General features: G+C 50.7%; 1 protein-coding gene across 12 annotated transcripts in view; it reads left to right on the forward strand.

The window, feature by feature from the left end:
• GAS7 (growth arrest specific 7) overlaps window positions 1-21,172 on the forward strand; it is a 210,282-nt gene that overhangs the window by 169,245 nt on the left and 19,865 nt on the right. For all 12 annotated transcript variants that reach the window (XM_019755227.3, XM_019755228.3, XM_074320748.2 and 9 more), the window contains 5 exons: window positions 1,409-1,462; window positions 9,229-9,318; window positions 12,157-12,272; window positions 14,904-14,978; window positions 19,786-19,864. In XM_019755227.3, the coding sequence (XP_019610786.1) occupies window positions 1,409-1,462; window positions 9,229-9,318; window positions 12,157-12,272; window positions 14,904-14,978; window positions 19,786-19,864 (414 nt within the window). The remainder of the gene's footprint in view (window positions 1-1,408; window positions 1,463-9,228; window positions 9,319-12,156; window positions 12,273-14,903; window positions 14,979-19,785; window positions 19,865-21,172) is intronic.

Consider the following 21,172-nt stretch of genomic DNA (forward strand, 5'->3'; position numbering starts at 1 on the left):
TTTCTCAGTTAATTCTGAGACTCCAAAACTTGAGGACCATTGGTAACATAGTGAAAACAAGGCTCAAAGAAGTCATATTAATTGGCACATTTTCTTGTCTGTGGCATGGATGATCTATGAGGTCCTCTTTATCTAGAGCTCTTAGGACATTGGTTTTCATTTGTTGACTCTACTTACCAGGCAAAGTAGGTCTAGGTGGGACTAAGGGCATGAGGAGACCCAGCAGGGACTCAGTCAAGCTCCCGGGGTTGCCTAATTAGCACATGGGGCTGTCCCCATCCCCAGACATTTTTCCTGCCCTGTGGAGCGGGGCTGTGCTAGCCTGGCGGGTGTGTGTGTGTGTGGCGGGGGTGGGGGGAAGGGTGCTAGGTCCCTGAGGTTCACTGGAGAAGTCCTTCCATGCTTTTCCTGGGCTTTTATCTATAAAGTCTTGACAGCCACTTCCTTGCATTCCACTAGAGGAAGAAGGATTCACAACAGCCACACAGTTTTCACAGGCTAACCTGCTTCCCAGGCCGTTGTGTGGCTCAGTTCAGGAGTGGACATCACCTGTGCTGCCTAAGGACCCTACTGAATCCCTCATGTAACTGCTACTAGTGGGACAATGCAGACCAGAACTGACCTTCCCCATTGGGTTCACAGGCTCTTATGACCAATGTGGCATTTTCAGCTGGCCGTCCTTAATTTTCTGTGCCAGAACCATCCTGGGACTGGGGCAAGCTGCTGCTGAGGACCTGTGGGCTCCGAGGTCCTTGGGACAGTGGTTTTCTTGCCAGCGACAGGAAGACATAAAAAGGCAATCCAAAGTCTAAATGAAAGCTGAAATGCGCTCTTGGCTGAGGAATCCCTCCCTGCTTTCGGGGTTGGAGAGCAGGAGGCACAGAGGTGGCTGAGTGCCCCAGTGCGCATGACACACATATAGGGTTTGATGTGTCTGACCCGAGGGTTCAGATTAAGATGTCATGTTCTGAATCCTCAGTGGCAGGAGGTGGTGGCCGGCAATCTGCCTTAACTCTCTGCTCCCCAGTGGGTTCTGCAGGTTCAGGAAGCAAGCAGCAAGCAGAATCACTCACCAGCAGAGGGCAGCTGAGGGGTTAACTCCCATATCACAGATTGGGGACCGAGGAGGCCAGCCTGGTTTGGAGCAGTTCCCTCAGAGCCGGTGCTGGAGGCTTCCCCTACTTCGTTCGCCTTCAAGCTCCGCACAGGAGCAGCGTGCAGTCAGGGGAACTCCTGCCTGCCCTCTCCCAGAATATGGTGACTTAGGAGTTAACGGCAGGCTGAGCATCTCGAACTTCCTCAGCACGCGGCTTGTAACCAGTCCCACCCCCTTCAGGGAACCCGAATGAAAAAAAGAGTGTCCAATATGGAGAACAGCTTTGATGATGCTTCTTGTGTCTCTCCCCAGAACCTGGGATGCTCCTCACCAGGCAAAAAGCACAGCAAGGAAAACACCATCACGGTAAGTGCCTCCCACAGAGCGCTCACAGGTTGGGCGGCAAGCTGGGGCTTTCGGCCAGGGCTGTTGCCATGACAACGCGGACCAAGTGGGGATGCCCAGCCTGGAATCTGGGAAGTCCCGAAGCTTGGATGTAGCCGAGGTTACCTCCTGGACCCCCTCTTCTGTTGATCTCATATCTCACTTTTCTCTCTGGAGGAATGAGTGGAAGGATGGCAGAAGCCATTTTTGCAGGGCGGGCAGGAGTGGGTTGAGGGGGGTGGACTGTGCTCTGTGCAAGTGACGTGACGTGTAAATTATAGCCGCAGCAGTGTTGCTTTTGTACAAGGTAACTTCTGGAAGCTGTCAAAGTTAAAGGCAAGAGAAAGCACCCTAAGAATAGAGTTCTGGAAGTTCCCCAGAGGAGGCAGGCAGCTCCTGCCTAGACTGGCCACACTGCCTCCCAGGGCTCTTCCAAAAGGCCACCAAGTCCCCACGTGCAGGCTGAGAAGGACTCCTCCCCCCCCACCCCCCACACACACCCATCAGCCCTGTCCCTGGGGAAAGTGGGCACTGGACGTCAGTGTCCTCTCTAAGTGGGCGGATGAGCTGTCCAGCTGCTCAAACAGCCAAGGACGTGGACATGTGAGAAGTGTGGTCCTAGGCTTGCCATTTGGCCACAAGCACAGCAGAGCTGGGAATAGGGACTTGCTTGTTCGGGCTCCGTCACACGCAGTTCTGAGCATTTCTGGCCACCCCCACGGAGCTGAATCCAAGAGTGGGTGCACTTCCCTGGCTCATGCAGGCTGAAAATCCTGCTATGGAGGAAAAAGAGGGTTAAGCAAACGATGACAATGACAATAATTGCTGCCACTTTTGTGTGCATTTATTATGCACAAGTGGTATTCCGAGTGGCTCATTTAGCTCTCCTTTCACTGTGTGTGTAGTGTAGGTGATAGAACCGATGACATATGGTGATTATGAACCTGGGCTTTGAAGCCAAAGTGTCAGTTGCAGCACCTGTCAGCCGTTAACAACCTGGGGCAAGTTTCTCTGCCTTTTTGTGTCTCAGTGTCCACATCTATATAATGAGATTTCTGTGCCCTAGGGACAGTGTAAGGACTGAGTCTACACAGAAAGCACTTATAACAGAGGTGGCACACAGGAAATGCTCCATGCACACTCATTTTCTCTTCACCCTGTTTGCAGATGAGGAAACTGAGGCACAGAGCCACACCCCACCCAGGGCCACACAGCTGGGGACCATCAGGATTCCAGACCTGTGTTCCTTCCCCCCCACCCCCACCCCCCAGCAATACATCCGGTGGAAGTTGCCTCCTGAGGGCAGGCCAGGGTGACTCAGCCCCACGGGACAGGCTCAGCAGCAGCTTCCTTGTTTTACTGGAGCTGACGGGCCGGACAGGCCATGGGTAGACTTCCCGAGGGCACAATCCTCATCTTCAAATTGCCACAAAATGCCCCAGAGTGCTAGAGCAAAGCAGGAGCTTCCCAGAGTCCCCTGAAATAGGGGAAAGAGGGAGAAGAACATAAGGGGGGGGGGGGGCTGGTATGTTAGAATTAGAGGAGATAAGTGAAAAAGAAATGAAAAGTGAAACGCAGAGAGTGAGGCCTCCCAAAATTACCTGAAAGACCTTTGGTGATGGCCCAGGCCATCTTTGAACCAGAGCTGTGCCTTGTCTTTGAACCAGAGCTTCGGGCTCTGTCAGAGTGGGCCAAGTATGGCCCAGGATCTTCTCAGACAGCACACTTTGTCCATCTCTAGGTATCTTCCCTCTTCCTTACTGCTGACCGAAATCAGTGCTTCTCACTAGCTAGCCTGCAAAGTGTAGTCAGTATCTGAAGCCTCTGCGATACTTGTTTCAAATGCAGGATTCTTCAATGGACTCTCTGACGTATAGTCCATTGTCTCTGGGGCCGGGCTTGTGTGGTAACCAGTCCCCCCCAGGGTTTTAAGTAAGCACTCCAGCCCTGGGAAGTATTTGCTGTGGAAACTGAGCATGGGAGGGACTGGCCAACGGTAGAATGAGTGAGGGGCAGAGCCCCAGACTTGACCAAGGCCTGCTGGCTGCCCACCCAGGTGCCCCACGTCTCCAGGCTGGAGATGGGCTAAGACCTTTGTCTGCTGCCCTTTCCTTTCCACATGACACTGCTCACTGCGCCCAGCCCCTGCTTCTGGGTTCTGATCCTACAGAGCTGCTCTATAGTGTGATGCTGCAGGGCCACTTGGGGGAGGGAAGCAAGGAGTCCAGGCTTCTAGGAGGCTGGGGCACAGCTGACCACTCCAGCGTGTGGGGTTGGGGTGAGCACTTCCCACACTGTCTGATCCCATAGAAATTTGCGGGCCTAGGAAGGAAAGGGTGGTGCATCCAGGTGCCAGCCTGGGTCTTGGTGGGGCAAGGAGTGAGGACTGAGATTGACTCTGACACTCCAGCTTCTTCACCCCCCCCAGTGCCTGGAGCGAGGTTTGAAAGGACAGACAAGTGCAGTGGAGCTGTGGGCCTGGCTGGCAATGGAGGGAGCTGCTTGGTCAGAATGGTGGACGCTAATGGCAATTCACAGCTCTCGGCATAAACATGATATGTCCGAATTTAGACAATTCCTGAAAAATGACAACAAAGCCACTCAGCCATACTCCTGTCCTGGAAAGAGGAATCCAGGGACTGTTGTGGCCTGCTGGGGTCCCTGGAACCCTGTGTGAGAGTTCACGGGCTGGAAGGGTGTCCTTGGTGTCATTTCTTTCCTGCTTCATTCTACAGACCCAGCTCTGACATTTTCCTCTCCTGTGCCCTCCCAGATCAGCCTCCCTCCAGGAGAAAATTCAAGGCCTGCTTGGTTGTGAAACCATCTTCTCTTTGAACAGGCGGCTGGCCAAATAGGTGGGCGAGGAGCTGTGGCCTCTGCCCTCCAGCACAGCCTCTGTGCTGGTCTGGGGCCAAGACCTGGGTGGAAGGGGACGGGGCTGTGCTCAGGGCCGCCCCATGTCAGGCCCCTGGGGTGGGTCACACTTCTGTTCAGTGGCTCTCGTGCCATGGCCAGGTTTCTTAGTGGTGACTACAACCCCCGCGGAATTCCCCAAATTCTGGGGGGCAGACCTGTGATTCTGGCTGCCCCTCTGCAGGATGGCTCTGGAAGAACCTCAGCTGCACAGTGAGCACCATGCCATCTCGTTGGGAAGGGGGTGCATTTACTCCATTTATCTGAGGGTTAGAGCAAACAGAGCTGGTGTCAGAGTGACGATGCTGCTGGTTGCAGATGGTGATCTCAGGGCATGAGGGTGGGATTGGCTCCTGGAACTTTCCCTAAACAGTGCATAGCCTCCCTCTCCTGCCCCCTGTCAAGGATCCCTTCCAACTTGAGCCCCTGCCTTGGGTGGGGGCAAGACATGTGTCCTTGGGGTGGACGCCTCAGCATGTTGGAAAGGCAGTGTGACATGGGTTAAGTGCCAGATTGCCAGGCTGCAGACTCTAACTCCACCGCTACACACAAGCTGTGTGATCTTGTGTGAGTTACTTAACCTCTCTGTGCTCTAGTTTCCTCATCTGTACAATGGGGATAACAGTAAGCTGTGAGGATTAAATGAGGTAATACATGTGAAGCATTTAGAACAGAGGCTGGCACGTTATGAGCTCTTGTCAGAGCAGAAGGTGATTCCTTACCACGTCCCCTGTGATTGTCGGGTGGAAGATAGGGATCGGGGCTCTTGCTGTGCCCAGGAGGCCCTAGGAGAGGATAAGCTGTGTCCCAGAAGTGCAGAGGTGGTGGTAATCACCTGGACAGTGTCACTCAGGAGGGGATGGGAATCCATACGTGGAGGTTTCCATGGGGTAAGGCGTCTCCCACCTTCTCTTCCCTCTGGAGTTTGGAGCCATGCTGGATGGAGCCCAGGGTTGCCTCTCCGTTGCCCGCCCTTCTAATCCAGAGATGTGTGAGCCTTGACTTTGAGGCCTAAGGCCATAGAAGTACAGGGCAATGGTAAGAGTGGTGGCCCAGGAAACTGACTCTAGACCCTGCTGTGCCACTGTTTAGCTGCATGGTAGTGGACAAGGGACTTAACCTCTCAGTGCCTCAGTTTCCTTGTCTGTGCATGAGCTTGCACTAGGTCGTTGCAAGTGGACATTTCAGCTCTAAATGCTCAGGACATCAGCACACCCCACCGCTCTCACCATCCCGCTCCCCTGCCACAGCCTCTCTCTCCCCCAATTGAGCCCTCCACCCCCCACCGTGTTTCCTGTCCCAGTGAATTGAAGCACTCCTGTCCACCCAGTCAACTCAGGGGTTCTGAGCCTCAGCACTACTGACATTTGGGGTTGGATAACTGTCCTTAGTGAGGGGGTCTGTCCTGTGCAGTGTGGGATATTTACCACCGGATGCCAGTAGCAAATCCACCACCCACCCAGTTGTGACAAATGAAAATGTCTCCAGATTGACAAATGTCCCTGGGGTGGAGGAGACAAAGTCACCCCTGGTGGACAGTCATTGAGTTAACTTCATGGTGCTCTGCAGTCTGTCTGCGATGTCGACCCCACATTTTTCTGCTTGTCCACTTTACTGCACTGCTCTGAGCCACCTTCACACCTCCTGGTCGCTGCGGGGCCTGCCCCGGTGGCTTAAGTCGGCTGCATTTGTCCTCCACACCAGCGGGAGTGCTCGCAACCCGCTCACATCACTCCCATGCCAGGTGCTTCTGTGGCTCCCACTCCTGCAAGACCCCCTCCTGCCTCAGTGTTGTCTGCTCTCTGACTCAGCCCCAGCCCACAGCAGCGCCCTCCATAACTGCGTAGTTCGTCCTCAGACCCCCAGGCTCTTTTATCCCTGCAACACTCTTCACCTCCCACCCCGTACCCTCCCGACTGCCTCACCTAAATATTCTCTCCCAGCTTCCTCCCCTTCCTGTAGCCTCAACACCCCGTGCTTACCCCACTGGTTGATGTATCCCAAAGTATTGCAATTGCTTATTTACTTGTTTGCCTTCCTCATGAGGCTGTAAAACCACTAAAGGCAGTCATTGCACCAAGCCTCTTGCCTCCAGTCATTGCACCAAGAAACATCTACTGAGCACCCGTCAAGTGCTTGGCTGTGCCAGGTACTAGGGAAACAACAGGAACCGATGGTCTTCCTCCCCTCGTGGCACAGTCTGGCAAGGAAGAGATGCTAAATAAACAGTCACGAGAAGTGTAATTACACATGTGCGTGTGCAAAGTGCTGGGAAGATCTAGTGTAGTGCATGGCACCAAGTAGCCATTCAACGAATGTTTGCATGGAAAGTGGACGAGCAGGTATTCACTGGGTAGCTTGGGAGGTGAGGGATTGAGCTCTGCTGTCAGCTCTTCTGGATTCGTACTTAGCTTCTGTGACCCTCCATTTCCTCATATAAAATGAGGCCAGTGTTACCCAGCGCATGGGGTTGCTGGGAAGATGAAGTGAGAATGCATGCAAAACTCTTGGCAGGGTGCCTGAGGAAGGGCTGCCCGGGAATTCCACCCATCTTTACAACCACCTCCTGGAAGGCAGCAAGGTGTAGTTCTCGAGGTGACCACCAGGGGGTGCCGGGCTCTGTGAGGATTCTGGGAAATCCCTGTGGGAGACCTGGGAGTGAGAGATCCCCCAACCGTAGTCCGTAGAGGTAAGGACAATTACCCTGCGGCCGCTGGTTAGACCATCCAAGGGCTAGTATTCTCTCAAAGTGGCATAAGCCACAAGGGGGATGAGACATTATCTTCTCCCAGCCCCTCTCCCCCAACCCAACTAGCTCTCCTTCAGTGGTTCGTACTGGGCCACTTGCAGGACCCCTTGCCTTGGAGACCCCCAACAGGGCACTTATACCACTCTGAGTGCCTTCGACCTCCTAGTTCCATGATTCTCAATGCCTAATGTCATAGTAAATTTATCATTAAGTTCGGTTGCAATTTTCATGGACGACATTATTAAGCCAAATAAAGATGGACTGTGATCACCATTTTTTGTTGAAACAAGACTAGCTGGAACATGAAATGAAGACTGTGAAACTTTGGAATCCGTCCCTTATTTCCGTGATTGCTGCAAACGAGCCCCATGCCACAGTGGGTCATCAGAGCCCCGAAGGAGACTCACCTCTGGACATACTTTGGGGTGTCAGCCCGAAAAGCGGGGTTGGGAGACCATTGCCTGATGTCAGTGTTTGAGAGGAGGGGCCTCCTTTCCTTGGCTAGACTTCTCCAATGTTCTCCTCGCAGGACTGAACCCGGGGCAGCCGGGAGGCCTCGATTTACCTCCAGCTGCCCTCAGGCCCCTGAACCAGAGGTCGTGGCTAAGGGCCATGGGCCTGAATCAGCTGTCAGAGGAGTTGGTTTGACTTACACAGACAGCCTTATTGTTGACGTTGTTACAGTTCTTAACTTTGAATTAATTTGCCAACATTTCAAAATTGAGACACTTCACATAAAAATGCCAATCTTTCGCTTCTCTTGTGTTATCACCTAACCTGACAACATCAGACTCCTCATTCTGGCTTGATAACAGGTGGTGGGAGCTGAGAGGAATCTGCCCCTTAGATGGATCTCCATACACCCCCACCCCTTCCCGAAGCAGAAGCTGGTCACCCTCCCCACGCTCGAGCTGCCGTTTCTGTGACACGCAAGCACCTCACTTGTTGCATGAACTGCCTGGCATTGGAGTTTGTGGCCTCTGTCCAAAACTGGGGGTTTTTTCTGCACTGTTCTTGCCTTGACCACATGATGGCTCCTACTTCAGCAGATGCTGAGGCTGCGATGAAGGGTTAAAGACTGACAGGGCTCAGGCCTTGCCTCCCTGAGGCTCTGCGGCTTCCACAAAGAACCAAATTATCCAGCTCCATAGGAGGGGATCGGGGCTTGAAGTGACATCCGCAGGAGAAGTGGCAAAGCCACTTCCACCAAGCGGTGAAAACCAGGGGTACCAGGAACATGCTCAGGAAGAAAAGTCTGAGACAGATCCTACAGATTTCTCCACTGCACTCTTCTGGGCTAGGGCCAGCCCCCAAAGTGCACATGGATTATAATTTTAACCACTTTTTGTTCATAGAATACATTATGAAATAAAATGCACAAAGTAACCCTCTCACCCTGACCCTGAGCCACATAATTCCTTTCCTTGGAAGCAAATGATATTGTCAGCTTCCAGAAGTATTCTGTATGTAAATAACCAAATGTGTATGTATCCCCCCCTTTTTTACACAAACAGTGGCGTACAGTAAGTACTGTTGTACACCTTGCTCCCGCCCTTCCCCCTTAGTCTGTCCTGACACACCTTTCTTATCCATCCATAAGAACTTTGTTGCTGTGTCTATCACCATGGATACAATTTCCATAGGTGCCTGTCTCGTTCTTTGTTTAACCATTCCCCAGCTGATGGACAGTGGAGTTATGTCCAGCCTTATGCTACTACCAACAGTGCTGTGTGGTGAAGAACCGTGCCCATATGTCACTGCACACATGTGCAGATATATCTGTAGGCTAGACTCTTGGGAGTATAAACACTGGGTCAGAGGTTGTGGGTGTTTACAATTTTGATGGATCCGGTTATTCCGCCCTCCAGAGGGTTTGTACCAAAGCCAGCCCCTGTGGGGCGGGTGTGAGTGCCGGTTGCCCCTCATTTGAAATGTTGGCTGCTGGAGCCTCTCAGGATCCCAGTGCATGTTCTATCAAGCAGATCCTGAAGGGAGGCCTGGTAGTGCTGCATCCAGGAGCAAAACCTTCCCAGCTTCTCCCAACCCTCCAGCCAAGTCATTTTCTTTCCTGTTCTGTGCCCTACAGATAAACTGTGTGACATTCCCTCATCCAGACACAATGCCAGAGCAGCAACTGCTGAAACCAACTGAGTGGAGCTATTGTGACTATTTCTGGGTAAGTGGTGCCTCGATTTCCCCCACACTGTGGCCCCAAGGCCCAGAAGTCAATACTCAGGAGGGGCATGAAGGGCCACAAGCTCAAAGAAGGCAGGGGCCTCTCGTGGCCCCTAAAGGGCTGGCAGTAGATTTAGCATCCGAGGCAGGAACTTAAGACCCTCTTGGAGTCCAGATCATTCCATAAATCTGAGAGAATTTCTAGGGTTTTCATTTGTGGCAACAGAGAAACCCCAGCCAGAAAGCAGGTAAGCTGGAGGGTCACTTTTTTTGCTGCTCAGTAAAGGCAGGAGACTAGAATCAGCTTCAGTAAAGGAATCTGAGCTCCAGACCTGCTCTGTCACTCTTGTACGTGACCTGGGACAAGGGCTTCACCTACTGCCCCCCCCCCCCCCTTCCATCAAAATTGAGGAGGCTGGGCACAAGGAGAGCTCCTGCTTTAACAACTCTGTGGTTTCAGAACTTTTGCATATTGTTTAATGGGTATAGAGCTGCAGTTTTGCAAGATAAAAAAAGTTCTGGAGCTGTGGTGGTGATGGTTGTGCTGCAATGCGAACGTGCTTAATTCCACTGAAGTGCACACTTAAAAATGGTTAAGATGGTAAATTTTGTTATGAGCATTTTTCCACAAATAAATATCTTTTGACAAACGCATAGTTCACCTCCTCAGAAACCCTGGGAAGAGTCCTGGGCATTTGCATTTTAAAGTCAGCATGAGTTTCAAAATGATGTTGCCCATTCTGGAATCAGATAGTGGTGATGGTCGCACAACCTTGTCAGTACATTGAAAACCACTGAACTGTGTACACTTAAAACAAAACAAAACAAAAAACACACAAAAAACCTTTTGCAAAGACCCTGAAGAACATAAAAAAATAAAATAAAAATGTTTTTTCACCACTATTTAGAACGGATCCTCTACACTTTTAAAATTTGCTAACCAAGTATTACCCTAGGTAAAAGTGCTTCTTTCTTTCTACCAAATCACTTGTGCTGTAGAAGACATTCAATGATTCCTGTTGCCTCCTGGCAGGGCCAGTTCCTATCAGCCCAGCTGTGTTTCTTTGGCCCAGCTGTGTTTCTTCCAGATCCTCTGAGATCTGTGCAGAGGCAGCAAATATTATAAATAGGGCTCTGGCTTTGGCATCTGACAGACCTGGTGAGGGGTGAGCTCAGAAGTGAGGGTGAGCAGGGCTTAGAGTGTGCAAGACTTCGCGGGCCCTGCTCTGCTGACACAGCCATTGGAGCCCATTGCTTCAGGCTGCTTTTTCCCAGGGTGGATGACTTGCTCGGTGTATCCATCCTCTGTGGGGGAAGGTGGGGCTCAGTATTTTGGATCATTTTTCTTTTGCTTTTTAATCAAGATGTAGCATTCATTCATAGCACAAATCCTAAATGTACTTGGAGAAACTTTTAAATGGCCAGAGCAGCCCCGTTGTGACATGGTGTACTCCATATGGTGGTGATTTCCCTGTCACGAGAGGTATTACAGTGTGGCTCAGAGGCCTTGGGTCAGGGCAGCTGAGGAAAGGATCCCTCGTTGGGAGGGAGCTGGGAGGGTCCATAAAACCTTCATCTACTTGACAATGGTAAGTGGTGTTTTCTCCAGGCATCAGCAACCCCTTACCATTCCCTTCCTAAAATGTTTGTTCTGGAAGGGATCTTGAGTATACAACTCACTCCTATCTCAAAGGTGGGGGTGGGGGTGGGAGGACACAGCCTAGGATTGGAAGGACCTGACCTTGTCACCCAGTGGCTGAGCTGACCCTGGGTCAGGATTCTCACCGACATACCTACATTCCTCTGGGATGTCAAAGGACATTTTTTTGACTCCTTCCATTAAGTATCAAAGCATTTGACCCTGGATTCCTGGTGGGGAATGGCTGTGATGGAAGAGGTGCCAGCCAGGGCCTGGGGAGGCTCTGAGACTTGTTCTCCAGCAGCCATGGCTGTGAGGGCAGATGCCAAATGTCATGCTGGGGGTGCCAGGCAGGAGGTGGGGCAGGGGGAGAGCAAGAAAGAGGTATGCAAACATCCTTGAGGAAGTACAGCCAAAACAAAGCCAAAGCACTTAATTTTGAAAATTTAAGAGTCTTTGCTTGCAAAATGAATTGGATACTAAGTTTCCATTTTATTGACTTGGCCATCTTCTCTGAGTCCTGATTTTTATTGAAAAATACCTAAGAGTAGATACTATTTATTGAGTACTTAATATATGCTGAGCACCGTGCTAAGCCGTTTTCACATGTCATTTATCCCAAAATGACCATATGCAATAGGTGCCATCATTTCTCCAGTTTCACAGATGAAGCAACTCAGTCTTGGAGTGAGTGAAGAACTTGTCTGAGGTCCCCCAGCTGGGATGTCAAGCCTGGCAGCCTGCCCTTTTCCACTCTGGCTTCCCTTCCATCCAGTTTCTCCCCAGAAGCCACTGTGATCTTTTATGAATGTGCCTTGGAGGATGTCACTGCCTGGCCGGTGTAAGAAGTTAACAGGAAATGGGATGGCACAGGGTTAGGGGCACGTGTCCCCAAGGTCACAGACTGTGCCAGCTTACAGTCAGGATGCCAAGACTCCCCAGAGGGTCCAGCCGGCCTCAGCAGCTGCCTGGTTGAAAGTAATAGGACATTGGGGATCAGAAAGTAAAAGGACCTGTGGTCTTGGCCACTTGCCCTTCCTCCTCTTCTTTGAGCCAAGACTGGGCGCCCATCCTCCCTCTCAGGCTGAGGTCGGAGTTGCTAGGTGCATCAGGGGCCCTTCTGGGGTCTGTCTTCCCAGTCCTCCATTCCCCATGGCTCCAGCCATCACCTCCTCTTTCATGCTTCTGTTTCCTTTCTAGGCTGATAAGAAGGACCCTCAAGGCAACGGTACAGTGGCTGGGTTTGAACTGCTGCTTCAGAAACAACTGAAGGGAAAACAGATGCAGAAGGAGATGTCAGAATTCATCCGGGAGAGGTGAGGCCTGGGCCCTCCCAGTTCCGGGGCGGGTGGCACACCCACGCTGGCCCTTTGCCTGAGAGGAGTCAGCATCAGGAATGAGCACTGCTCACCCAGGACTGGGCTTGGGTAGCACCACAGGGAGCGTGAGACTGGAGTCACAGACTCATGGCCCTCAGGACACATCTGGCCAGCAAATGTGTTGCTTTGGCCGATACAGCATTTTTAAAGATTTGAACCAACATTTTTTTTTAATTGGTAGTTTTTTACATTAAAATCTGGATATCTAGCATCTCTGGAGAAAGCAATAAGTCCGGGAACAGTGGCTCTGCATCCCTCACAAAACAGTTGGCTGGAGCTGAGGAGTACCGACCCCTGGAGAGGGAGCATGTGTTCCCAGGTTGCCACAGTCCTCACCATTCCCTACTGTCTCCCCACACAGACTGCTTGGCTCCTATACTTACCTCCGGGGCCCTCACTGGAAGCACTGTCCCTTATCATAACAAAAAAGGAGAATGTTACCTTTCAGTTCATCATTGAACCAAAACTGTGTCCCGGGCCTAGGCGTACAGAACCCCCGACCCTGCCAATCCCATCCCTGCCTCAAGGTGCTCAGTCTAATGGGAGAGTTAGAGAAGGTGATTATGATAAGTGCAGGGATTATAATAGTGGTTTATCTGAACATAGATGAGCTAAGAAGTTCAGCCTGATCGAAATAGGAAAAGCTACGAGAGAAGAAGTTCCTTTTCTACGTCCTTCTCTCCAAGTTCGGAGAACCTGTTAAGCACACACTGACATACCCACACACCTGCATCTCTACCACCCCCAGATGCACATACCCTGCCCCCCCAAAAGTGTGCACTCGTGTGTATACACAACTTTCTACCTGGAGTTCCAGAGCACACTGGAAATATTTATAGCAAATTGCAATATATTTAAAAATACTTCTTTTTTAGTTGTAACAACAATAATCAAGTTATAATTATTTGGCCTTAAAGCATCTCTTTTCCTTAAGAGGCCCATTTTCTATTTATGTAATGAAATCTTTATGACCCATTAAACAGGTAGGGAATTGAGAGGTTATATAGCTCAGGTCCAAGAAAACCGTAGTATCAAACAGGCCACTAGGAAAATGGTTGTTTGTGAAAGCCGAAGTTTGAACACATTTATGGTTTATGCTTTCATAAAAATGTCATGTTTGCAAATAAATGGAACTCTGGTCTTCTGTAAGAAGTGCAGGCTCCTGCAGTTTTTCTCAGTCCACTTGGGATCTCAGACGGAGAGCCTTTCAGAGCCTGGAGAGGCGAGAGCTGAGGTTCAGAGTGGGGAGCGTGCCAGGCCAGGGGGCAGGTATCTGGTGGTTTCTGTGGCCTCAGCATAAGGAAGCCAGGCAGAGGGGGAGGTGATGCAGGCCCTGGCTCTGGAGGTGATGCCCAGGGAGCATACCGTGCCTGATACGTGTGGTTGGCACTGTGGAGCCCTTGGAGGTTTGAAGTTCAGAGTGTGACATGGTTAGATCCGCTTTCCAGAGAGATCTCTTGGCCATAGGCTGGAGACTTCAGGCTGGCTGTCCCTGTCATCCTGAGGACGTTGGGGGCTCAAGGCAGAGTGAATGAAGAAGAAGCAATGGAGGCAGGAGATAGACACAGGAGGACCTAGAGACCAGCCAGAGATGATATTGAAAGCAAAGCAGAGAAGGACAAGGTTGCGGGTCTCTCAGTGAAATAATTATTTTTGGGCTAAATCGTGAAATAATTATTACTCAAAATGCTGCCATGGGGCTTGGTCAGGCTGCCATCTCTACATCATCACCCCCTTTGGGCAGCAGCTTCTGAGCGGCCGGGAAGCAGATGCTATAGCTCCGGGAGAGACTCTGCATATTTACTATTTGCCAAGTGATGGACCAGGGGCTTTCTGAGGCCGGCTCTGATGTCACAAGGACAGCTCCTCCATGTCCCACAAGGCCCCTGAGGCAGCGGACAATACCCCTGACAACACATTGAACACAGATGTGCCAGATAATACAGAACACTCCCCGAGAGTTGCCTTGAAAGTGTGTCAAGGGCCTGCCTGCTGGAAGCAAAATCCAAGGCAACTTCCCTCTCTGGGGAGATTGGTTTCCATGGAAATACTTGTGCCCTGCAGGCTTGACACTTAGAGGCATTGCGGGGCTGGGAGACCTAGGGAAAGGTTCTATTTCTGCTTCTGAGGGGCCGACACCACCTTGGAGCATCTAAACCCAGAGCACTGGGGCTGGAAGGGAGTGGAAGACAGCCCTGCGTGTCCCTGTGTCCCTGTGGTCCAGCACAAGTTATATTCATTTCAGGGTCTCCCATGTGTCCAGCTCTGTGTTAGGAGCTATGCAAATGACAGCTCATCTTCATAGCCTAGAGAGATCAGTGAGACTATCCCATTTGCAGTTGAAGAGAGGGAGGTTCAGACAATTTCGTTCATTCATTCATTCATTCATTCATTCAACAAATATTTATTAAGTACTCACCGTGTGTCAGACAGACAGGCAAGAACCACGTACTCTCAGAGCTTATGGTTCAATGCGTTCCTTTACACGGTTAATAAGTGGCAGGGCTGCAGGTCAGACCCACAGTCTAGCACTGGAGAGCTGACGTGTTGGCGTTTCTCCCTTTGCAGGATAAAGATTGAAGAAGACTATGCCAAGAACTTAGCTAAGCTTTCTCAGAACTCCTTGGCCGCACAGGAAGAAGGGTGAGTGGGGAGGACAGCGAGGGGAGTGGGGAGGAAGAAGGGACACTCAGGAGGGGGGATTCCTTTTCACCAAGCACTGCTTACTGCCATGGCCCCGTGGTGGGGAAGTCTCCACAGGCCTGGCCCAAGGTGGGCGGCCATGACTCCGCATGTGGGCATGTATGCTCAGGGTTGGCACATCCACACTGTCATCTCTCTCATGGCCAGGGGCCTCATGCCATATGCTGGAGTATGTCAGGACCCCTCTGCCCTGTCCCCTGGTAGCTGGGCACCAGCCCTCAGACAGCCATTCCCACTCTCCTTTCTCTGAGGGCTGGCTGGTAGGAAATGGTGTGAGAGGATTCTGCACCTGGCCCCTTCTTTAGCATTCTCTGCTATGGGCCGGAGGCCGAGGCTCCCCTACCCCTCTAGTGGTGACATTCCAGACCTTGGGTGGGCCCTGGGCTGGGAGAGCCCCACCCCGCCAGCCACAGAAGGATCCCTAATGGAGGGAAGACTGCAGCCATCTCTGTTCTGTCTCGTTAACAAAGTTTCAGCCTGCTGGTGTGAACGTAAAATGGTGCAGCTACTGTAGAAAGCAGTTTGGCAGTGTCTCAAAAAACTAAACATAGAATGACTGTATGACCCAGCAGTTCCACACATAGGTTTATACCCAAAAGAATTGAAAACGGATACTCAAACAAATAAATGTGCACAAATGTTCCGAGCAGCTCGATTCACAATAGCCAAAAGGTAGAAACAACCCAAATGTCCATCAAGGGATAACTGGATACAGAAATTGTGCTGTATCCACATTGGCTGTGAGGATGTGTGATGGCATAGTATTCGTCCCTGAAAAGGAATGAGGTACCCATCCATGCTACATGTGGATGAAGTGAAAGGGGCAAGACACAAAGGTTGCATATTGTATGATTCCATTTATGTGAAACGTCCAGAATAGATAGATCTGTAGAGACGGAATGAAGATTTGTGGCAGCCTGGGGTTGAAGGAAAAGAGGGATTTGGGTGGTGGGGGGCGGGGGGTAACTGCTTAACGGTCATGGGGTTTCTTTTGGTGGGGGTATGTGTTCCTCTACCTGGGCTGCTGTAACAGTGCCATAGACTGGGTGGTGGCTGAAACAACAGAAGTTTAATTTCTCACATTTCTAGAGGCTGGGCGTCCAAGATCAAGCTGCCAGCAGGGTAGGTGTCTGGTGAGAATGCTCCTTTTGCGTTGCAGGCAGCCTCCTTCTCGCCATGGCCTTTCCTTTCTTTGCTAAATAGAGAGAGCAAGGTCTCCAGAGTCTCCTTATAAGGACACGAATCCTTTCGGATCAGGGCTCTACCCTTATGACCTCATTTAACCTTAATTACTGTTATAGAGGGCCCATCTCCAAATAACAGTCACATTGGGGGGTTAGGGCTTCAACGTAGGAATTTGGGCAGGATACAAACATTCAGTCCATAACAGGGTGATAAAAATAGTTCAGAAGTAGATAGAAGTGGTGGTTGCACAACATGGTGAATGTACTAAATGCCACTCGATTGTTCTCATTCAAATGATTGATTTTATGTTATGTGAATTTCACCTTTATAATAAAAGCCAAGGCTCCAGAAGTTAGAGCTGGAAGGTCCCCGAGGTCCTCTGTCTAGTCCGACCCCCCTCCAGTGCAATGTCTGAACCCCTCTTGTGAGGAGAAGTGAGCCCCAGAGGAAGGAAGACATTCTGTTGTGGGATGGCTGTGGTTGTCAGAGGGCTGTGATGTTAAACAAGTCCAGATCTGCGTGCATGGCTTGACATCTCTCAGGGGACATGGCTTTGCCAACCAAATGAGGCTTTGATTAAGGCCTCTGCATGGGCTTGCTGTGCAGCCAACAGGGCTCCTCTGAATGGTTTTCACCAACCCACTGGCCACAGGCCACAAGGTGGCCCTGCAGGGCCAGTGTCTTCTTCCACGGACGTAAATGAGGTTACCTCCGGCCCCCTTCTGCTCCATGCACTGGGCCTGAGACAGGGCAGGAAGGGGGCTCGTGGAGGAGTCACCCCTCCCACTTGGGCCGGGCGCTTTTCTAGGTATCTCCATGCCTTGTGACTGCAGTGCTGCCCCAGCGTCTTCCTGCTTCCAACTCCTCGGCCTAGGCTGCTGCCAAGGACAGTCCGTCCTGCCAACATGCATAAGCATATGTTCCCAGCAGAACGAGTCGGGCCTGTACCACCAAGCTGTACACACATATACCTACAAACACGGGGCAACTCAACACACTCACATCCGTGTGTAACACTCACCTCCAACACGGGCACAAACACATGCCCCGTTGCCATTGCACTCACACACTAACCCCACGCACACTCTTCCTTCCAGCAGGCACTGTTGGGATGTGTGTGTGTGTGGGGGGAGGGTGAATACATGGGTCCCCTATTCACAATGTGCTGCAATGCCGTTTTGCATTTATACACAGCTTTCAACATTAGCCCGGTCCACCTTGAAACTAAGCGCAGTGCTGGAGCCTAGAAATTTGGGGCAGCCTAGGAAGGTGCTGATGGGGAGACTTGAGCTGCTTTTGCAACTCGAGTGCTGTGTCCAAATTAGATTCCATAGGATATGTGCACATTGGTAAATAAAAAGAATCAGGTTATTTATTTTGCCTTCAATTTTTCTCTCCTGTGTGGAAACGAAATGGGATTTTGGTCTTTTCTGGTTGGTAATTGTGACGGTGACATGCATTCTGATCTGGCATGCCTCAGACTCTTGATTGGAATAGAACTATATCTCAGATTTCATTTATTTTCATTAACTCATCAAATGAAAAAATCTCTCTTCAAATGGAAGAATTTCTAAATTGCCTTTTTTCTAAATTGTCATGTGGCTCCAAGGGGACAGAAATATTGGGGGCCGGGGCCGGGAGGGTTTGCATGGATATATTAGCTCAGACAGGCTAGTTGATTGATGTCCTTACATCTGTGAATGCCTAGCCTAGAGGTGGGGCTGAGGGCATTGTCCTAAGTGTGTAACTGCTTCCTTCTGTCCTCCCAATAGCCCTCAGATGACATTCCCAGGCCACTACAATAGTCACTGGGCCACTTAATGACCACATGCTCTGCTGATGGTGGACTTGCAAATTCTCGGTCCTACCCGGGGCCTTTTGGCTTGTGGGCTTTTATTTCACCTTTGCAGGCTCATACGTATAGCTCAGCTGCAGGGATGAACCCCTCTCCATCACCCTTTTATCAAGTCCCCACTCCTCCTAAGACTGTTTCTGTATGCTGTGTATAGCGTTGACTTTCACTTCAGGTCTGTGACCCATCTTGTGATAATCTGTGTATGGCATGAGGTCAAGGTGAAGATTCCTTGTGTTCTCTATGGATATACAGTTGTGTCGGCACCATTTGTTAAAAGACTGTCCATCCTACGTTGAGATAATTTGGCATCCGTGTTGCACTTCAATCACCCGCTCCTGTGAGTCTGTTTCTGGACCTGTTCCCATATCTATATGACGACCATGTCTGATTCTACCCCCTCCTTCCCCTGTCCTGGACATCCTACCCACCTGCCAAAACAGGTGATGAGCCAGGCCACCCAGAGCTGCCATAGCACAGTTCCCTGAAACTCAGACCCTTGAGGCCGAGACACATGTCAGCAGCTTGGGTTGCTCCGTTTATCACTCCATCTCTTCTCTGGTGGGCTCCCCAGCCGGGATCACCCGAGGGGAACTTTCTTTGCTTCCAGACTCTGAGATAAAATCCGTCAGTCATTTCCCATAAACACCCACCTCAGCCTGAGCCAGCACCACAACCAGACAGGCCTGGACTGTGATCAAAGGGATCCGTTATGTTCTGTTGGGTAATTCTCAACTGCTGGCTTCTCTGCTTGAGACTCAGAAGCCTCACAGCATGCTATCTTTTAATCAGCTTTTGCCACTGGAGTTTAATGAATTCTCCGGAGGAAGTGGCTTTTTGATGAAGTGAAGTCAACTGAACATTCAGGGTGGAGTGGTCTGGAACAAGGTCTCAGGGGGATCGTTTGGGATGTTGGCAAAGTTAAAGAGTTGTAAATAACAACAGTATGGCCTGGGGGCCTACATTCCAAAGTCCTGGGGACTTCAGGAGATAGTTTCTGCTTGAAGCATCTTGCAGTGAAAGTGATTGAGCTTAGAGGACTGCCGTTTTCTAGTAAGCTGTGTGCAACACGAGGGCTCACAATCCAGAATCAGTACCAGTGGAGGGCCACAATCCTGCTGATGAGGATGGAGAGCCTTCTCTGCTGTGTGGGCATCCCTAGGAGGCCCCTAGACCCAAATGGTCCTCCTTTGCCCCCCGCCCACCCTGGCAACGTCAGGCTGTTGGAGGTTTGCCTGCAAACAGGGCTGTGTGGTACTTTCCATTTGACAAGGCTGTTCCCCAAGAAGGCACCTGTCCCCTCTCCATGATTTACCAGCAGGCGTTTGTGCCCCTTGTCAACAAACCAGGGAGGGGCGATGGGGAGAGTGGTTGGCTAGGTACCACGGCCCTCACTGCAGCTGCATCCCGCCTTCCTTGCATCTCCCCAGTCCTGCATTTCTGGGTATTTCCCTAGCTCCTCGGCTGTCTGCTACAGTCTGTTCCCTCAGCTCGGTTTGGGATGGCTCATCTGGCCCATGGGTTGAAATGCAATGCTCAAGTTTGCTTTGTGCCTGGCCTCTGCCTCATGCAAACCCACGGTCTCGGGTATTATGTGCGTCCCCAAGACTCAGGGTCGAGAGCCACTGTCCCGCCTCAGGAAGGGCTGTGGTGTCAGACATAATGTCGCTGTGGCTGTCTCCGAGTCTGACATTCTCCTTCGTGTTGCAGCTCCCTGGGAGAAGCATGGGCACAGGTGAAGAAGAGCCTTGCAGATGAGGCAGAAGTTCATCTCAAGTTCTCTGCCAAGGTAACCCCTCCCCACTGCCTGTCTGGGTTGGTCTTAAACAAGGTGTGCTGTTAAATGTGGAACAGCTGTCCTCTCAATGTATAGTGTTGGCCAATTGCTGTGACGGTAAATTTCAAGAGTCAGGAATCTATGCACAGTAGCACACTATTGGACAATGTTTCCACCACACCAATACAATAGTATCAATAACCAGAAATATCCACCAAGAGCATGGATGTTAGCAAAATGTAGTTAGGAAGTGATGCATGCTGAGTATTTAGTACCCTTGTTTTCAACGTAATGTATTAATTGAAAATTTAGGTCAGTTAATTTTTAATACTGGCTATCTTTAGCAACCAGCTCACACAATTCCTACAAATTTAACACTCGGCTCTGGTGAGCCAGTACAAGCTGCCCCAGCATACCTCTGTGAGATGAGGGTGGATTCCCCCGCAGCTCCTCAGGTGGGCTTTTGAGTGATGAAAACCTGCCATCATGTTGCGCGGGTTTTGAAAGAATGTACTTCATGTTCTGCTGCTTCTTGGTATCAGGAGAGACTAGACTACGCCAAAGAGAGATTTGTTTTGCTTTGTTACAAAATTTCAGACTAGGTAACTGACCCTTCTTTCATTTGGTTCTCAAGACTCTAGCACCATGGCTTTGAGGACAGTGATGTTTCTGTCCTGTTCACTCTGCCTTCAGTACTCAGGCTGGTGCCTGGTACGTGGTAGATGATCAGTAAATATTTTCTGAAGTAATGCATGAATGGGACCCTCTGACTATCTCCTCTTGGCCCCCTACTCTTTTCAGGCCTATTTTCTCTCAAGATTTCTCCATGTTTCCAAATGACCTTTCCCTACTCCCTGGCTCATATCTACCAATTCCCTCAGGCTCTTAGCTACTTTTCAGGGGAAAAATAAACCAGGTATCTAAATGAAATAATTCACACTAAAGTGTGCAGGATGTGGGGCTACCCACTAGCATGCTTACCATTTAAGGAAGAGACACCCCTGAGAGCGGCTCCATTCCCGGTGACCTTTGCTTCCGGGTGCCCACACTCTTCCCTCCACCCTCCCACCATCACCAATAAGACACGACAGCCTGAGCGGGCAATTGGACAAAGTGCTTAACCTCTCCAAGCCCCCATTTTTCAATTAGGAGGCACACTACCTCCTTTTTTTGTTTGCAGGTAGTATCCCCCCAAAGATGGCTGCTCCTTCTTGGGGCTTCCACACTCAATGCTCACAGGTCCTGTCTCTTTTCTAGTACTTTCCCCAGGGCATTTGCAAAGCTGGGCTTTGGGATCCCCACGGAATGTGTTCTGTTGGA

The sequence above is a fragment of the Rhinolophus sinicus genome, chromosome 12, assembly GCF_057876585.1.
Source record: "Rhinolophus sinicus isolate RSI-liver-muscle chromosome 12, RSI-T2T, whole genome shotgun sequence".
Classification (NCBI taxonomy): Eukaryota; Metazoa; Chordata; class Mammalia; order Chiroptera; family Rhinolophidae; genus Rhinolophus; species Rhinolophus sinicus.